This window comes from Phycodurus eques, chromosome 21, assembly GCF_024500275.1.
Source record: "Phycodurus eques isolate BA_2022a chromosome 21, UOR_Pequ_1.1, whole genome shotgun sequence".
Classification (NCBI taxonomy): domain Eukaryota; kingdom Metazoa; phylum Chordata; class Actinopteri; order Syngnathiformes; family Syngnathidae; genus Phycodurus; species Phycodurus eques.
Window position 1 is genome coordinate 16,106,920 of NC_084545.1, and position 18,163 is coordinate 16,125,082.

The following is an 18,163-nucleotide window of genomic DNA, read 5'->3' on the forward strand; positions in this document are numbered from 1 at the left end:
GGTTGTTTGTTTGTGACGAGGTCAGGTGCGAGATTCGAAAAGGTCACCGTCCATTGTGGGGGGAAAACTCAACAAAGATGCCGTTTAGAAAACGGTGAAAAACGATATCCATCAAACAATATAACTCCATAGTAAACAAATACATTGAGACAAATGTTCGGTTAGGAGAGAAGAACAAGCGTCCGCTGAGCCAAAACATTTGAAAACAACCCCAAAAAAATATATTCTGTGAAATCAATTGATGAATAAGGAAGGACGGTTTGTTTGAAAAGTTTTGGGAACAAAACAATGGCGCGTCAGTGATCTTTTTGCAACCCTCGTTTGGCTCTGGCGCCACCCAGTGGCCGGCGCTTTTCTGAGGCCCCACAACGAATTCCGAAGGTCGTTCGCGCGTGCAGTTGTCGTCGCGGAGAGAATCCTGCTGCTCTTGGCTCGGCCGCCTTCCTTTTTCTTCCCCTGTGAACGCGAACGGCAGCAAAGCTGATTTGTTTCTTCCCTTTTTCTTGTCACGTTGGCGGAAAACAGCTTTGACTGTGTTGTCGGTGTTTTTATTTGGCATCACGAACACGGAATGAACGGCCTTCGGTCAGCTCTGTTCCCATTTTGAAGCGACGTTTGTCCTTTCGTTTCACGAGTTGTTGTGATGTTTTGTGACGTGAAGAAAACAAAAAAGAAAACTTCCGCCCAGCCTACTTTTGGCGGGTTCGTTCTTTCGCTAATAGTCCCCCGCTCGCGTACATAACATAAAACAAGGCAATGAAAAGCAAATACGGGGTTAGCCGGGCCCCGCTTCTCGTACGACGGCGCTCTTACGGCGTCCTCGACCTCCGAGCGCCGCGCGAACGCCACCTCGGTCCTTCTCCGCTTCCCGGGGTGACCTTAGTTAAGCGCGTGACAACTTGTTCACTTCACGGTTGCTTTATTTGAAGGAGGCGACGAGCGTGCGCGTTTGGCGGAGGACAAACGTGCAAACAGACAGAAAACATGGAGAACAACAACGCGCACTTCCTTTCCACATTTTGAGGCAGCCCGTAGATGGCGAAGGAGGAGGACACCGCAAATGAGAACGAGGAGAAAGGACGGCGAGCAAAAACGAGGGAGGAAGAGGAAGAGGAGAAGATTCGTTGCGTGGGTAACGTGAGCACGCCGCCGCGGGAAACGAGATGGAGGACGGCGAGCCAGACACACGCCGCCGCGGGAAGGCGACTTCGTCACGCGCGCCGATGACGTCCGAGGAGCCGCTGGCGTCTTCCCGGCGTTCCGACGACGTCGCGTCGGTCACGGACGGAGGAGCGCGCGAGCTCGCGACGCGTCTCCGTGACGAGCGCACGTCGAGGCCCGCCGGAGGCGCTACGAGAACGACGTCCGCCCGGGAGACGTTTCGTTTGCCACGTGAGCCGTTGCCATCGGTCTTTCGCTTCACGAAGAGGTTTGGTAGGAGAAAAAAAAAAAAAAAAAAAAAAAAAAAGAGTTTCTGGGTGAAGTTCCGCAGAACCCGCGCGACTCCGACCGGCCGTCAGCTTCCCGCGAGTCCTGCCGAGAGGCCTCAGGTCCAAACCTCCATGGGCACCATGGCCTCCTTGGACCCGATGGGAGGGAGAAGGTTCTGCTCGGCGAGGAACTGCAGCGGAAACTGCACCGCGAATCCGCGGATCTTGCGGAGCTCCTCGTGAGCCCGGGCCGGGTCGTCCCGGTCCAGGCCCGGCTTGCCCAGGTAGCCGTCCAGCTCCGGGACGTTGCGCACGTCGCTGGACGGGAGGCAGCGGAAAACCTGGAGGGAGCGAGAACACTTTTGGCAGCTCCGCAAAGAGGTGCATCGTTTCCCGACCGTTAGCAGAAAGTATCGCGTCTTCATATCGTATCTGCGCTCGACGCGTCGACTGACGCCCGAGCCAATCGTTACGGTTGCGTCGAGCGTCAATCGATTAGTCTACGCCGGATGGCGGACGCAGGGAAGGCGTGCTAGCGACGCCACCGTCGCTACGCTCGCTCCGTTCAATAAACGATGCTAAGTTAGTACGATTGGTAAGACTGCGGTGCGGAGGAGACGTCGGCCTTTGTTACCTTCTGGTAGATGGTGGCGTTGCGAGCGCACGTGCTCATCCAGACCTCCTTGTAGAACTGATCGCTGATCGGGTCCGACACGTCGATGCTCGGGTCGCCGTGAGCGCCCAAAATGGTCCTGACGCGCCGACAGAAAGAAACATCGGTGCCGACGGTGACATCGCAACCGACGACATCGTAACTACACGGCGAACGGTCAGAAGTTTTGGGACACGTGCAGGAAGTCCGTCCATCCGCTTTGTAGAGTGCGGGTCGTCATCGGGGGCCAATCCCAGCTGACTTTGAGCGCGGGAAGCGGGTCGCGCCCGGGACCGTGCCCCGCGGTCGGCCGGGGACCGGTCCCGGGCGTACCCCGCCTCTCGCCCGAAGTCGTCCGGGATAGACCCCGTGTCCCAATACTTGCGAGCGGCCGGGCGATTCCGAAAAGCCGTACTTGAAGCACTCGACGCGAAGCCCCAGAGCGAAACGTCCCGCCCGGTACGCCCGCCCGTCCATGACCGACGCCACCGTCTCCGAGTCCTCCACGATCACGGCCACCTCGCTGTCGCGCTTTCCCAGCATGCTGCGGTCGTTGATGTTGGCCGAGCCTGCGGGCGGGGGAGGGCGCGCCGCGGTCACTCGGGCCGGCCCGCGGGGGGCGCCGCCGCGCGTCGGGGAACTCACCGATGATGACGGCGTTGTCGTCGGCGATGAGCATCTTGCTGTGCACGTAGATGAGCTCGGTCACCAGCTTCCCCTCCAGCTCGGCGTGCGTCCGCAGGCCGGCGATGGAGATGTAGTTGATCCACTGGTCGTCCACTAGACGGCGCAATTTCACCGGCGGTCAATTGTGAATTCCGTGACGATTATTCGGTCGTCGCGTGACTCACTTTCTCTCTTCAGCTGCGAGATGATGGAGTGGTCGCCTCTGTTCATGGTCCTGCGCAGGAGAAACATTTTGGACGGACGGAGGGACTTTCACACACACGCAGTCACATGCGAAAAAGCGAGCGCGCGCGCCCACCTGTAGTTGAAGTGCATGATGGCCTGGATGGCGCTGCCTCCCCCGGTGCTGATGTCGCCTTCGAAGCCCGGCAGCAGCGGCGTCACCACGTACACGCGGTACTTTTCGCCCTCCCTGGAACAACACAAACAACCCCACTGACGAATCCGAGAAACCCATGAAAGCCCCGCCGCTGCAAAACCTCAAGACGCTACTCGTCGCTCATTTCTTGAAGCCTCCGCGCCATTTGCGCAACGGTCCGTGTACCAGACTATTGTTGTATTAGTCACTTCAAACCGCTCGAAATGGCGAGCGCGCTCGGCATCGTTTCCGGCGTTCCCCCAAAAAGAAGGAGCGTCGGCATGAGCACGTTCCTGGCAACCTCTTTTCGCTCCGTGACTGCGCTTTGATGTTTTTACGCCTCAAAAGCATTCGCTGTCGACCGGCGTTCCGGAGACAAATTCCTCGTGTGTTTTTCACGTACTTGGCAAATGAAGATGATTCTGATCCCGCGCCAACTCGATTATGTTACGGCGCGTTGCCTCGATTCATTCAGTTATTTATTTTCCTCAAAATTCTCAGTCCGTAAACGCGAAGCACTGTAAACCCTTTCCGGACGCACTCCAACATTCACAGCACTTCCCCCTTTTCCCGCATTTGATGTTTGCTCTGACATCTGTCATGAAGAAGATGAAGGGAATCGCGTGCGCGTCACCTGTGCGCTTTGATGATGCGCTCGGCGATGGCGTCGCCGATCTTGTTGAAGACGTGCCTGTTGTCTGCGCAGCTGATGAAGAACTGATTCTGGAAGGAAACGTCGGCACGTCAGCAACGGCCCCCGCGACACAAAGCGGCGACGCCCGGACTTGCCGATTCCCCGGGGCGGCGACTGAACTTGCCCCACGGCGCCATTCTCGGCGCAAACCGAGCCGATGCGGGAAATGCAACGACGGCGACATCCGTGGATTTCTCAATTTTTGAAAATCTCTTTTTGTTGTTCCTTTTGGGGGGGGGGCCAAGCCCGTCAAGGCTTATTGGCAGTTCATCCTGGCTTAGTCGATCATTTTGGGGGGATTTTCAAAGAAAGAAGTTCTCTTGCAATGATAACGGCCGTCGATTATCCGCAAATCGCGAGGGTTCCGCTGTCATCTGTTCAAGCTGCAGAACAACCTTATGTTCGACTTCTTGGGGTTTTTTTTTTTTGCGTTTCAAAAAATAAATCTGAACGACTATCGAAATAGGCGCAAAGACGATTTGCGATGATGAAATAACAGCGGTTTCGCGAGCCAATCGGCGTGCGGTATCTCGGAACCTGTTCGGGGACGGCGACGACGAGCCCGAAGCGGCCGGCGCCCCGCCCGGTGCGTCGCGTTACGGGATGCGAAGGTACCCGAAGCGCGGAGCCGATGGCGTTGACGTTTCCAGCCTTCCGCGGCCCGAAAACACCGCGAGACCACAGGTGGTCTTTTTTCGTTGAAAAGCGGGTGGTTTCAAAAGCGAGGGTCCGCTGTTTGTCAAATTCTTTTCCTCTCATGCTAAGAATTGAAATGCCATTCATCCCTTGCCGCCCCCCAAAAGACGCCAAATTACTTTTCATCATGCAAAAACTGCACTCGATCCTAAGACACATGTGGCTGCTGGCCACAACAGTGAGTACATCCCTCAGCGAAACGGTTGAAATTGGCAAGCACGCACGCACCTCAATGTAGATGAAATGCCGGCTGTTCTCGATGACGTGCACGTAGGCGTTGTGGATGGACTCTTCGTGGTACTTGATGCCGGCCGACCAGTCGGACGCCGAGCGGAGGATCTGCGCGGAGGGCAAGCGTCACGTCACTCAAACGTTTCACAATGTTTAGCGACAGGCGGGAGGAAACGTCCGGGCGGCCGAACCCGAGGAAACCCGGACCGAAACTTGCGGGGCGGCGCCGCCGGAGCTCCTCCGAAAGGAACTACGGCGGCAGAGAAGGAAGTCTTTTTTCCAGCCAATTTGCCATCTCTGCGTCGTTTACCGACGGCGCCATCCGAGGAGGCGTCAGCCGCCCGGAAGGGGGCGCGACGTCGCGGCGCGGTGCCCTTTTAAGGAGGGAAGGTCAAATGTCGGCCGACCTGAACGTTGGCGTTGACGCATCCCGGGACTCGGTAGCGCTGATGCCCGGCGGTGGTGTGCGACTTGGGCAGAAGGTACGGGAAGGACAGCAGACGATATTTCGGCTTCACGATCTGACCAGAACAAAAACATCCCGTCAGTTCGCGGCCGGGCGATCGGCCCATTTTAGCGGCAAGCGCGTCGCGCCGAGACGGCCGACCTTGGTGAAGTTCCAGCGCTGGATGAAGTGTCTGGCCACGTCGCGCGCCGCTTTGCCGTGAACCACCGACGAGATGTCGTGCCAGGGCATCCTGGGCGTCACGTGGCGGTCGATGAAATCTGAGCGGGAAAAGATCGCGAGGCCGGAACGGATGAGCGGATCCGTCGAACGGCGACGGAGGCGCCGGGCTTACCGTCGAAAGGTTTGTCCAGTTCGATCCAGTCTTTGTGCACAAAGTTGCAGTAATCTTTGCCGTGCCAGAAGCGCGTGTTGCCGCACAGGTCGTCGTCGTCGCCCGGCCGCTCCGCGTCGCTTTCTGAAACGTGCCGCCGAACACAGTAGGGAAGTGAGGAGAAGAGGTACTTCCTCGTTTTCCGACGGCGAGGTTTACTCTGGAAACACAAGTCAGGCGCTACGCCGCTGGGCGTACAGCAGACGCCTTTGAAAATAGAAAATCCTGTACGGACGCGATGTTTTTGGACAAACGAACACAAATCATCGTTCTTAACTTGTGAAAATGGGTCGCGACCTCACAACAATAGAAAAACGAGAACGGTTGAGAACCGGCGACCTAAACGGCGCCTCGCCTGCACAGTCGGGGTCGAGGTCGTCGTCGCTGTCGGCGCGGGCGAGTCCGTGTTTCCGCAGGTGCCGCTTGATGCTCATCTTGGCCCGCCTCATCCTGCTCTGACCTTTGACCTTGGGCTGCACCGCCACATCGTCGGGCGAGAAGGCGGCGTTGCCGTAGCCGCCGCCGTCGGCTAGGGCCGCCGCGGCCTGGGATGGCGACGGCCGCAGGTGTAATAACTGCGCAGTAACAATGTAATGACGATGTCATACAACTGTAGTAGCAATTTAAAATGTAACAAAAATTAACAAAACTACTAAAAACACAGTCTAACTAATAATACAATAGCAAAATGTAAGAATAATTAACATAATATAATGTAGTTCAAATGTAATTGAATGAAATTATAACAATGTCAAAAAAATGTATAACAAAATCTAAATATGCAACACAATACAAATAAGAAATCAAAAAAATCAAGCTGTGATATAACAATTGACACTTTCTGATTTTCCGCGCCCGTCGGGCACACACCTGCTGGCTTTGCGAGAAGGTCACGCTGCCCACGTCGGCGAGTCTGTGCTCGCGGTCGTCCCAGCGGCCGTACGCCAGGTCGATCCCGCCCACGAAGGCCACCGATTGGTCGATGACCACGATCTTCTCGTGATGCGCCCACAAGTACACGGCCGACGACACGTGGTCCGGGTGGCGCATCACCTGGCGGGCGGACGGACGCGACGACGGGCGTCAGCGGAGACGCATCTGGCGCATCGGCGCGCACGCTCACCTTGATGTTGGGGTGCAGGTGGCGCAGCGTGAGTTTGCTGTAGCCCGAGTTGATGCCCAGCGCCAGCTCCACTTCCTTGTAGAGCATCACGTAGACGTGGACGCCTTGTTGCTGTCGACGAACCGTAGACCGGGTCAGGGCCTGAGTTCGCGCCCGCGCCCGCGCCCGCGAGGGTTCCGGCCACACTCACCGCTTTGCGCCGCAGCACGTGGTCCAAACGCCAGCGGTTGCCCTCCACGATGGGCCTCTTCAGGAAGATCTCGGGACTCAACCTGATATCGGACGCGCGCGCGCGCACAGTGAGGAGATGCGCGTGCGTGGCAGCCTCGGAGGCTAACTGAGCCCGCACTTGAACTCACCACCAGTCTGTGATGAAGATTTCTTCTTTGGCCTCCTCCAGAGCGTCGGCCACATCTTCCATGTAAGTCTTCCCGTTCACGTACCTGCGCGCGCGCACGCACACAAGACTAAATACGACTTCATTTTTCAAAATGTCTGCGACACGTCACGTTTGACTATACGCACGCTCGCTAAGGCCGGATTGAATTTTGCGGACGGAAGCCGCGGCTAACCATTTGGCCGGGACGTCGTCCTCCCGCCTGGCGAAGGATCCGAAGCGGTGGTCGGTCAGGAAGGCGGCGCCGCGCTCCTGCACGAAGCCCTCGATGGCCCGCCCCCACCAGCGCGCGTGCCGGTAGCTGCTGCACTTCAGCACGAGGCACCTGAACGACACGGGCGCACGTACTAGTACACCTCTTCGGCCTCGCCGGTCCGACAACTACGGCGCAAACCTGGACAGGCTGTCGACGCGCACGCCGTGCTGCGTCTCCGTGTCCTTGGAGTCCATCTTGACGCCGAACTCTTTGTCGAACAGCATGACGAAGGAGATGGCGCCCGAGTCGGGTTTCACGTACAGCAGGAACGAGTCCTTCACCACCAGCCACCTACGCACGTGCCCATGCGACGACACACACGCACACAGTTTTGGAAAATGATTTCCTCTCTGTTCGCAGTCATGTTGCCCGTGTAAGAAGTGCACATCAGCGGGATGCGCTTTTGAAGTCTGGTTTGAAACCATAGTGAAGCACGTGACCTCAAATGGATCAATGAAATTGATGAAACCTCGGCGGAAGCACACATTTGATTTGAAAGACTTCGATCTCAAGTGCGCCTCTACTTCAACGTACGTATCTCAGCATTCTCAATTTGCGTGACGAGGATTTCAGTGCAGTGCAGTCGTGAAGTATTTGTGCGTACTGACCGTTTGGACCAGCGGTAGCACATCTTGCTCTGACCGCAGCAGTTGAGTCCGGGGATCCGATGGCCGCCGGACCGCTTCAGAACCATTCCTTCTCTAGCGGCGCACACACGCGCCAAACGTTGATTTAGCGCGGTTTAACGACACACGAAGTCATCGATGACGCGTAGGCCGGCAAATGTCGGAACCGGCCGATCCGACGACTTACAAGCCTTTCGGACCCAGATCGCGGATGAACGACAGCCGGCTGACGTCGATGAACTCCATCTGACGGGAACGCCGAGTCCGACAATTCCACGTCGACGTGACAAAACAAAAGAAAGAGAGAGACGGAGCTTTACACGGGCTTTACGCCGCCCCCCGCTGGTAAGACGTCAGAATTCATCGGACAAGTCGAGAGCGAGTGTCCCGCACGAGGTTCTACTTCGACCTAAGCACAACGATGGACTTGCGAGCGCAAGGTTCTACATTCACGCGAAGGTCTGCTTAAGCCCAGCTTCGATGGAAAAAACGAGGTCCACCGAAAGTTCTTCACGAGCACGATAGGTTTCTATGAAAAGACTTCGAAACAGGCTTCTACTTAAGAACAAGGTTCTCCTTGCGTGCAATGCTCTACTTCCGCACCGATTCGGCTTCAACTCGGGCAAAGGGTTCTCCTCGAACGCCATGTCCTACTTCTTCGCAATGTTCTACTGACTGGAAGCGCGAGGTTTGACTTAAACACAAAGTTCGCCGAAACAACTCGGGCACAAGGCAGACCGTGTTTGCGGGCGGACGAAGGTTGCGTCGGCGCTTGCTTACCATGCCGTGGTAGTTGCGGTACGTGGGCATCTCCAGGAGCTTGTTGAGGTAATCTTCTAGTTGCTTCTGGGGAAACGCAGCAGACGATCAGCCGCATCGGTTAGTTCGGCGCAAGTTCGCAAACCGACCGACAACGTAAGAAAAGCTCACGAGGCTGTCGTGCGAGTCGTTCGCTTTCCTCAGAGTGATCCGGCGCGACACGTTTGGAGTGAGATTAACAAATACATTTGCGGAGGAAGGACTGAGTAGGACAAGTCCGGTTGTAACCGGACGTGGCGATTAGGAAAAGAAGAGGAAAAAAAACATCTCGACGGTGGCTCAAGATTGCAGATTTTCAAATGTAGCGATCGAGTCCGCAAGGTTGAGGGCTCGCGACAGCTTTTAGAGCCGTCCTTTGGAATCCGCAAACGCTACGAGACGTCAAAGGCTGTTTATAGTCAAAGGCCCCCCCCCAAAATCCAAATTGTTCTCGGCGTCTACGAAAGCGAGCGGAGATCTGCAACAATAGCGAGCGTTTTCTTCCCGGTCGCAGACGGACAAGACGTGCGGGATGACGATCCGTTCCGGACGGACCTTGCGGCTGGACACTTGCTCCTCGCGGACCAGCTCGTCTCCGCCTCCTCTGGGCAGGTCGGGGATGTTCCTGCCCGCCCCGCCGGCCGTCTGCCTCCTGACGGTGTGACTGCGCAGGGACAGCAGACGCAAACGCACGCGGCGTCGCTTTTACTCTACGCTAAGGCTAAGTCGCCGGCGGTTTTAAGAGCGCGAACTCGCCAGACCTTCGCGTGGCCAGCGACAGGTTGAGGACGGCCTTGTACGTCTTCAAGTCTCTGTGGAGATCGTGGAAGTGTTTCTCCTTCTTCTTCACCAACCACGTGAACTCGCCGTGCTTCATCTCGATCTTGTACACCGCCGCCGTGGACTGAAAGAACACACGGAGACTCAGACGCCGGCCGGTCCGGTCGGGCTCCGCTCGGACTCGGCCGGACCTCGCCGACGCTCCTCTCCCGGCCGACGTCGAAGCGGTCCTGGGACGGCGTGAAGCGCTCCGCCTCCAGGATCTTGGCGGTGACGGGACGCGACAGGAAGGCCGACTTGCTGTCCTTGAAGCCCACCGTCTTGTACACCGCCAGGAAGGGCAGGCCGTCCCCTGCGGAGGCAGCGGCCGCCGAATTAGGCTCGCGAAGTTCTCATTCGGCAGGGCCGAGACTTCAACGTGCAGTCAAGTCGCACGTCCGAGAAAGTCAAAGTCTCCGACTCGGGATTTGAGGGCAAAGACTTGACACTTACAAAGCGACGACTTTGACATGAAAATGAGGGTTTCGGGCCGGGCTTAAGGTTTCGCGGTCAGGGTTTTTAGTGACGGTTAGGGTTTTAAATAAGGTCGTCAAAACGGGATTCGAGTTTCAAATAAGGGCGTTCAGGGCGTCAAGTGAGCGTCTTAAGAAATTAGGGTTTCAAGCCAGCGTTCTTTGGGGGGAAAACAAATCCTTTAAAACCCTAACCCTCCTTTTTTCTGGGGACTGTAATGGATCCGAATCTGAGTATTCAAATTCGAATTCGAATTCAATTCAATTCCAACGACTGATTTCAACACGATTCAAATTCAAATTTCAATCATTTGCATCCGGCGACACTTGGAATCGGTCTAAAGGAAGCGGAACCCACCTGGCGGTCCGCCGCCGGCGCTCGCGTCGCCCGCGTCGCCCGTGTCGAGCTCGCGGGCGTCCAGGGTCTCCATGATGCCGCTCACGTCGCTGGCGACCAGTTGCAGCGTGCTGGAAGCGGGCTGGCTTTGAGCCAACATGGCCGCCGACGATCAGCCGGGAGGCTCGGGCTCACCTGGGGGGGGGGGGGGGGGGGGGGGGGGGGGGGGGGGGGGGGCTGGAGTTTACACCCCGGAACGGTCGCCGGCCAAGTGCGGGACAGACGGACAGAAGTCGCAAACGGCAAAGTCCGAAAAAAATGCAAAATACTTTTTTTGACTTTGACTCGAGTGTTTTTGTGAAGGAGAAGCGCAACTTTTACTTGGTCCAAATTGTGATTTTCCATTCATCGATCATGGCTTCCGCAATCTACCAAATGTTTCGGTTTGTCATCGAGGCTTTCGCCCCGGGCGCGCCGTCACGTCATTTGGTCGGACCGATCCGACGGACGTTCTGGCGACGTCGGGCGCCGTTTGACCGGGCCGCGGCCCCGCTCGCAAAGAAGGCAAAGTTTTCAGCGGTTTTGCTGAGCGCTGAGAAAAACAAGCGAGAAAAGAAAAGAACGGCGACGTGGTGAAAGAAAGTTCATCGAAGACCTGAAACGATTCGAGGATTCCAAATGAAAGATTGGATGTGTCATTGTTTCAGTTCAAGTGATCTGGATTTGCACTTTCCCATTTTAGATTTTGGTCTTGTTGACATTCATGCTTTGATTGGAAAAAATACATCGTAGTTACTCACCGGTCACTCAGTACTTGAGCACTTTTTATTGGACTACTGTGACTCAAGTCTTTATTTGGAGGGCTTCTTTGACTCGAGTCGTATTATTCTCAAGTAACAGTACTCCTCCTCGAGTGCAATTTGCGGCCCTAAAACGGTTTTCGCCATTCCGTTAGATTTGGGGATTGCCAACGCTCGAGAACTTTCCTCACATTTGCACGAAAGCGGCAAAGACGCTCGAAAACGAGGCGGGAGGACACGAACGCTCGGTGACCTTTGCCCTCAAAAATCAGATATGGGCCGGACACACGCACACGCACACACCGCTGAACTGATGTTGCAACAGAAAGTCCATCATCACCATCATCATCGTTGCGCTACCACAGACACACACACACACACACACACACACACACACACGTACACACATGTTGGCATCCGCTGAGCTGAGCCTGTGATGGCTGAGGAAGGTCCATCCCCACCCTCATCCTCAGCGGGTCGGCGCGCCGCGTAGAGGACACAAACCCGACGGAGAAGGGCGGACGCGCCATCGGCCCGCCAGGCTGCCACGAGCGGCCGATGATTTCTATTCCTGTGTGTGTGCGAGATGCGCCAAAAAAAGATGGCGCGTGTTGCTGATACGAATAGTCGTCGACTCTTACCTCACCTAACGAACGCGAAACTATTTCTCACACAGACGACGTGCACGTGTACACACGCGCACACAAAAGCAGCACAAAATGCCCGTCAGCGCAGACTGTTCCAAACAATGTTACTCAATCCCCAACAACGAAGGCATTCGCGGACAAACGTGTTTGCTTCGGGCCAGTAAATATTAACGCGACCTCGCTTCACTTCACAGGAGCAACACGCCTGCGTCAAAGTGCGGCAGAGGTGACAGCTCGACGTCGGTTCGTCGGCGTGAGGTAAACAAAAGAAGGCACACAATTAGTTTCGGGTGACGCGCGCGCACGCAAACGGGAAGAACGAGAAGTCGCCTCGGTCGAACGGCCGCGGGCTCGTCGTCGACATTCCGCGCCACGAGCGGCTCGTGCGTGCGCGCGTGACGACGAGGACGGCGTCCACCTTCATCAACCCGATTGTTTTTTTTTTTAGCTTGCTTAAGTTTGTCGTCATCAGAGAAGTGCTGACCCCCGACCCCTTCTTTTCGAGGTCCAAAAAGGGGAAAATCTCTTACACCGTAAAAGATTCGACGCGAACATTCGATGACTTCTACATTCCAACAAAAGCGCCGTTGAGCGGCACGGTAACGTTTCGCAATCTTCCGAATGCGTCGAGCGGAACGCAAAGTCGTCGTCGACGACGAAGGATCGTCGGCGAAGCACGAAACAGAGTCGGCGTTCGAGTCGGAAAAGCGCCGACAAGGTTGAGCGACGTTTCGTCTTCATCGGTCGAAGATTAAGTCAATCAATCAATCGATCGATCGATCAATCAAGACCACAGACAGCATTGATTCCATCTCCTTCATGTACAGCATAAGGTCTATGTAGGCTACTAGTATGTTCTTGTCCTTGACTAGTAACATGATTCTGCACACTAGTAGAATGAATGTCTTACTTTCTTTTAACACTACTGTGTGACATATTTGGACACTAGTAGGAATGTTTTGGCATACTAGTAGGACAACTAGCTGTTACTAGAGAGGCAAAACTATGTACTACTTGACATCTGCATGCTACAATACAGTATGTCACTAGTAGTATTTGTAGCACACGGTTTTCAGCTAGTGCGCAGGTTTGCCACACTAGTAACAGGTAGAGAGGGGAAAAAAAAAAAAGTACTAGTACACGGAGCTCAAGCTCGATGTCAAGTGATAAGGAGACTGCGAGTGTGTGAAACTTGGGCCTCGGAGCGCTGAGGACGGGAAACGAGTTGAAACTTCTTCCAACTGTTGAGACAATTACAAGCTGCGCACGCGCACAATGAGGCCACTTTGCAACACACTTCCTGCGCGCGTGCGCGGCGCCGTCTATTAGCGAGGCGAAGGGTGCGCTTGTTGTCCGAGGAGGGCATCTCGTCTTCCTCGCCGACAGCCGACGCCGCGCGAAGCAGTCGCACAAGCGCAACATTGACAAACGTCAGGAATTCCGCGGCCGCAAAACAAAAACATCTCCGTCCCAAAATTCCGGCCGGCCTGCGGCCATCCAATATTTTTGCAAAGCGTTATGATAAAAAAGTGACGTTCTATTAAGGTTTATTGCAAAATCTATTTTCCCATGACCGTTTCGTGATTAAAATAGGGCTGCAACGACGATTACTTTGATAATCGATGAATCTGTGGATTATTTTGGGATGAATCAAATTTAAAAATAAGTACATTTCCATCTATTTGTTTGAAAGCGGGATATGTTGACCCAATCGAGCGTGCAGAAAATGCACAAAGGTAAACTGACGACGATTCACTTCACGGTTCGGGCCGTCGCCGTCGGTCAGAAAATCGGCAAAAGCGTCGATCTTAGTTTTCCGAAGTCAAAGCGGATACTTCCAAATGTCGGGGGGGGGAGAAGACGACAAAAGACAAAAGACGCGCCGTCAGCAAGATGAGGAAAGTCAATCCTGCTATCTCGAGAACAACGGCGAGCGGTCGGGGCGGGACAAGAAGCGCGCGGGGCAAAGGTCGTGAACCCGACTTGCTAGAAAAAGTCGACAGCGTGAGCGAGGGGAGACCCGAGCGGGTCGCAAATTCACGAGTTATTTGTCGCGGGAAGCGAGCGGGCCGCCCCCGGCGGAAAAGTCCCGAGGGTGTGCGCCCGCCGACACGTGCCAGTCAGTTGACGGCGTTCGCGTGCACGACGACGGACAGAAGTGTCGTGTCATGGCCGCGCCGCCCCCCTCCCCCCTCCCCCCTCCCCCCTCTCCCCTCTCCATCTCACGGCGCGCTCCTTTTCTTCTTCAGTTTTCGCCACGGCCGCAATTTCTCGTTAGACACGAACGTAAAGACGTTCTTTGTTCTTCAGCGAGTAGAAGGTCGCCCAAAAGCCGCTTCGGCTTCTTCTTCAACGTCGTCGGACGGCTCGGCAACATTCGCGGCCTCCGATCGCTCGTTTCTCCGCCTTCGGACGAGGAGCGACTTAACACGCGGCAAAAACAACTGAGATGAGTAACAACAATGTGGAGAAAGAAGATGGAGGCGCAACGGCAACGCAAATGGATGTCATTAATGATTCAAACGCTGACGTTGGCGACTTCCTGTCCATTACAATAGCAGCTGATAATGATTATTGATAAAAGGAGGCAAAACACACACACACCTTGAGCAAAGAGTCCATATCGCCCACTTTAAAATGCGCACGTACACACCCACAAAGCTTACAGTGACAACCATGCACACAGACGCACACGCGCACCCTTTCCTCACACTTCCTTTCAACACAAACCGAGCAGGAGGAAGCCGTCAAACGCCGAGCGAGACGATGTCGTCATTTGGAGGACGCCAGTCACAAACGAAAAGTCAAAAAGAAAACCCAACGCAAAACGTTTTGAGGAAAGAAAAATCGCTCCAAGCACCGCGGAAAGAAAGAAACTGCTTTCATAAAGTGGAATGTGCACATACGCGCCAGTCCGCCGACGTCACGGGCTACTTTTTAGCCCCGCCCCAAAATACCGACCCGCACAACTGAGATGGCGAAAAAACAACAAAAGCGAGATTCGGTCCTCCGATGTTCTCGGCCTTTCCGCACATTTTCACCACTTCCGACATATCCCGTGTTCGGAAACAGAACACGAAAATGACTTCCGTCGCTCCTTTATTGCCTCCGACTTCAGCTCAAGTGGCGAAATATCTGAAGCGAGCTCGTAAGTCAAAGCCGGCCGCTGGAGAAACTCCGCAATTCGGCGGACGGACGACGTCGCCTCGACTCCCGCCGCTCGGTCTCCATGGCGACGGCCTCCGTCAAACGCGGTCGCCCTAACCTTGATTTCAAACCCGAAATCGGAAACTAGAACTCTGCTTCGAGACTGTCATTTTCAAATCGAACCGGACCGACGAATCGGCTCATATTAGTCCTTTTCGAATGGGCAAAAATCGGACGATGATCTATTTATGTTCACACATCGACACGTGACAATGTAAGACAAACATAACGCCATTCATAAACATTCCCCCAAAATGAAAGCGGATTTTGACCGATTTTTTTTCTCGCTCTTCTAAAGTTACAAAAAACTCCTGACGGAAAAAGTCAAATGTTTGCCTGTAATTCATATCTTTATTGTTGTCAGCATTAAGGGATCCAAAAAAAAAATGATTTGACTCGTTGCATATTCTTAAAATCAATCGGCCGACGAATGGATTTTACTCCGCCGAACATCGGAACCTCCAAAACGTCTCCCGGTCGGGCCCGACTCGGAAGCTTCCTTCCAAACCCCAAGCCGGGTTCGAACCCTCAACTGAAACCCGAAACCTGGTTTAAAACCCTCACTTGAAACCTTAACTTTGTTTAAACCCCTGAGCCAACACTCCCTACTCGGCCGCCGTCAAACTCACGGCCCGGGGGCCGGATATGGCCCCCCGCATCATTTTAAGTGGCCCACGAAAGCAAATCGCATGCGTCTTTTTTGTTTCTTGCTAAAAACATTCGCCGAAATTGAAAACTGCCTTCATTGTTAAGAATGTGGAGATATTGCAAGCATTTTTCGGGTGACCAAACTTCCTTTTATAATAGTATTTTACGTGATTTCGGATTCGATAACCACTTACTTACCCAACAATTTGTTACGGACGTGCGAAAATAGGAAGAGGCGACGATACACGAGTATGATTCCAAAGATGCCCGAAGTGCAATGCGGTCCGAGAGGAAAAATGGGTTTGACGGCCCAGTGGCCTCCGCACGAAATCGACCCCACCAACAACAACAACAACAACAACAACAAAATGCGGGTTTCCATTTCCAGTCAAGAGCGAGAAGTGCGGCGCAGAAAAAAAAAGCCAAGAGGATGTGTCCTCATCCAAACGATGCCCCCGCACCGGAAGAGCAGGTTAACGTCGGTCTGATCACGTGACCACCGCGGTGATGCTCGTGCACGTTGATTGATTGACGCACGTGCACAAAAGCAAACTTGGGCAAAATCAGACACACACAAATACTTACGCGTACACACACGTTTGAGCACCTGTGCGCGCACGGGCGGGCGGGCGCGCGCGCGCACGCACGCACGCACGTACCGGAAAGAAGGAAGCAGGGGCTTTCGGTGCGGCTCTTCCCTCCTCCAGATGACGAGAAAGTGCCGGAGACCGAGAGTGAGCCGCAAGGGCAAGACCACGCCTACTCGCCAGAGTCACCGCGCCAGCACTTCCTGTCACTTCAAAATAAAAGCGAGAAAGATGCACGATCACGCCATTGCGCACTTTAGCTTTTATTTCGAAAGCGCAGAAGGTTATCATGAATCATCACTTGCAATCAGGACAGTTTTTTCTACATTTCACGCGGGTTCGCGGGCGCGCCGGAGCCCATCCAAGCCGTCATAGGGCAGGAGGCGGGGTACGCCCTGAACCGGTCGCCGGCCAACCGCAGGGCACATACAAACAAACAACCATTGGCTCTCACGTTCACGCCGACGGGCAATTTGGAGTCGCCGATTAACCAAGCACACGCATGTTTTTGGGATGCGGGAGGAACCCGGAGTGCCCGGAGAAAAGCCACGCAGGCGCGGGGAGAACATACAAACTCCACACGGGCGGGGCCGGGGGATTGAACCCCGGTCCTCGGAACTGTGAGGCAGACGGAGCGGGCCGTACGGGACCCGCGGGCCATACTTTGCCCACTCCCGAACAATACAAATGAGCATGATGCGAATTTGTGCTTTCGTTTGAGGCACAAACTTGTGTTTCAGTACAGAAAGTTTTTCAGTGGAGGAATCATTCGCAATCGGAATAAAACAAACAATTGTCAGTCTTCTGAAAGCGCTTTTACATTGGAACTCGTGTTCCATATGGTCCTTCTTGATACACTGTATCTTCTAACACCAAGTTTCACGAGTCAACGCGTATCGGCGATAAACCAGATCGTCAAACGGAAATGTCGAAATACCTCGAAGAAGTCGTCGGCGGCGCGGCGCGCTCTGAAGCTTTCGGACGCCGTCGAGCTGCTTTGCGTCGGGCCTCCCGGAAAGCAAACGGGTGTCGCGTACGTGCCGTGTGCGTGTGCGTGTGTTCCCCAACGCGACACGCACAAAGTGCACACAGGCGGGAGAACCGGAACCGTCCGCATTCCAAAGCGGCTCGACATTCCGGATCCCGACGGACAGGAAACGAGAAGGCCGCGACGTCGCGTTACGTTTTCGTGGCTTTCGTCGAAGAAGAATTTCAGATGCCGTAACCATAGCCGCGACATCGCGGTTGACCTTTCACGACCCCGACACAGCGGCCATTTTTAAGCCATCCTTTTTCCTTCTCTTTTTTTTTGACAGTATGCGGGGAAGGCCCAGTTTGGAGCTGCGAGCCTTCCGTGCCAGGCAAGACTGAGCTGCGCTGTCGCACATGCGGCGGAGTTAACGGCAACAAGACCAAAAAAGTCCCCGGCTCGTCATATTCGCTGTTCCCACAGAGCTGAGAGAAGAAATGCCTGTGAGCGTTGCTGCTCCGCTTGTGTTAAACTCAATTATTTCAACGTTTACACATGCTAAATTCCATGAGCCTGTCTATGGCATTTTGCCCTCTGTTAGCATGAAGCTGAGAGGCTTTGTTTCAATGAAACGGTTTCAACATTTTAGTGTCTTGGTATCCCTCCATCCATTTTCCGCACCGCTTCTTCTCCTCTCCTCTGGGCGAGAGGCGGGGTACGCCCTGAACCGGTCGCCGGCCAATCGCAGGGCACATAGAAACAAACCACTCGCACTCACATTCAAACCTACGGGCAATTTAGCATCTTCAATTAAGCTAGCATGCTTGTGTTTGGGATGTGGGAGGAAACCAGAGTACCCGGAGGAAAGCCACACGGGCACGGGGAGAA

The 18,163-nt window shown here is 54.6% G+C and overlaps 1 protein-coding gene across 4 annotated transcripts; it reads right to left on the bottom strand.

The window, feature by feature from the left end:
* Positions 1–905: 905 nt before the first annotated feature.
* Positions 906–17,398, bottom strand: LOC133396326 (phospholipase D1-like). Of its 4 annotated transcripts, XM_061666063.1 has the most exons (27): positions 17,243–17,397; positions 16,378–16,514; positions 10,438–10,611; positions 9,759–9,919; positions 9,549–9,691; positions 9,343–9,451; positions 8,770–8,835; positions 8,177–8,235; positions 7,972–8,064; positions 7,502–7,654; positions 7,283–7,432; positions 7,070–7,153; positions 6,901–6,982; positions 6,711–6,821; positions 6,458–6,640; positions 5,943–6,162; positions 5,549–5,671; positions 5,356–5,474; positions 5,156–5,269; positions 4,746–4,856; positions 3,762–3,850; positions 3,068–3,181; positions 2,934–2,983; positions 2,728–2,862; positions 2,498–2,651; positions 2,065–2,182; positions 1,455–1,771 (listed from the first exon to the last, which is right to left on the bottom strand). In XM_061666063.1, the coding sequence occupies exons 3-27, from the start codon at positions 10,574–10,576 to the stop codon at positions 1,547–1,549; spliced, it is 3,105 nt and encodes a 1,034-aa protein (XP_061522047.1). In that variant the 5' UTR covers positions 10,577–10,611; positions 16,378–16,514; positions 17,243–17,397; the 3' UTR covers positions 1,455–1,546. The 4 variants fall into 4 exon arrangements, with proteins under 4 accessions (XP_061522046.1, XP_061522044.1, XP_061522045.1 ...); XM_061666062.1 differs by lacking the exon at positions 3,762–3,850 and having other exon boundaries at positions 906–1,771; positions 8,770–8,832; positions 17,243–17,398; XM_061666060.1 differs by lacking the exon at positions 3,762–3,850 and having other exon boundaries at positions 906–1,771.
* Positions 17,399–18,163: the final 765 nt, after the last annotated feature.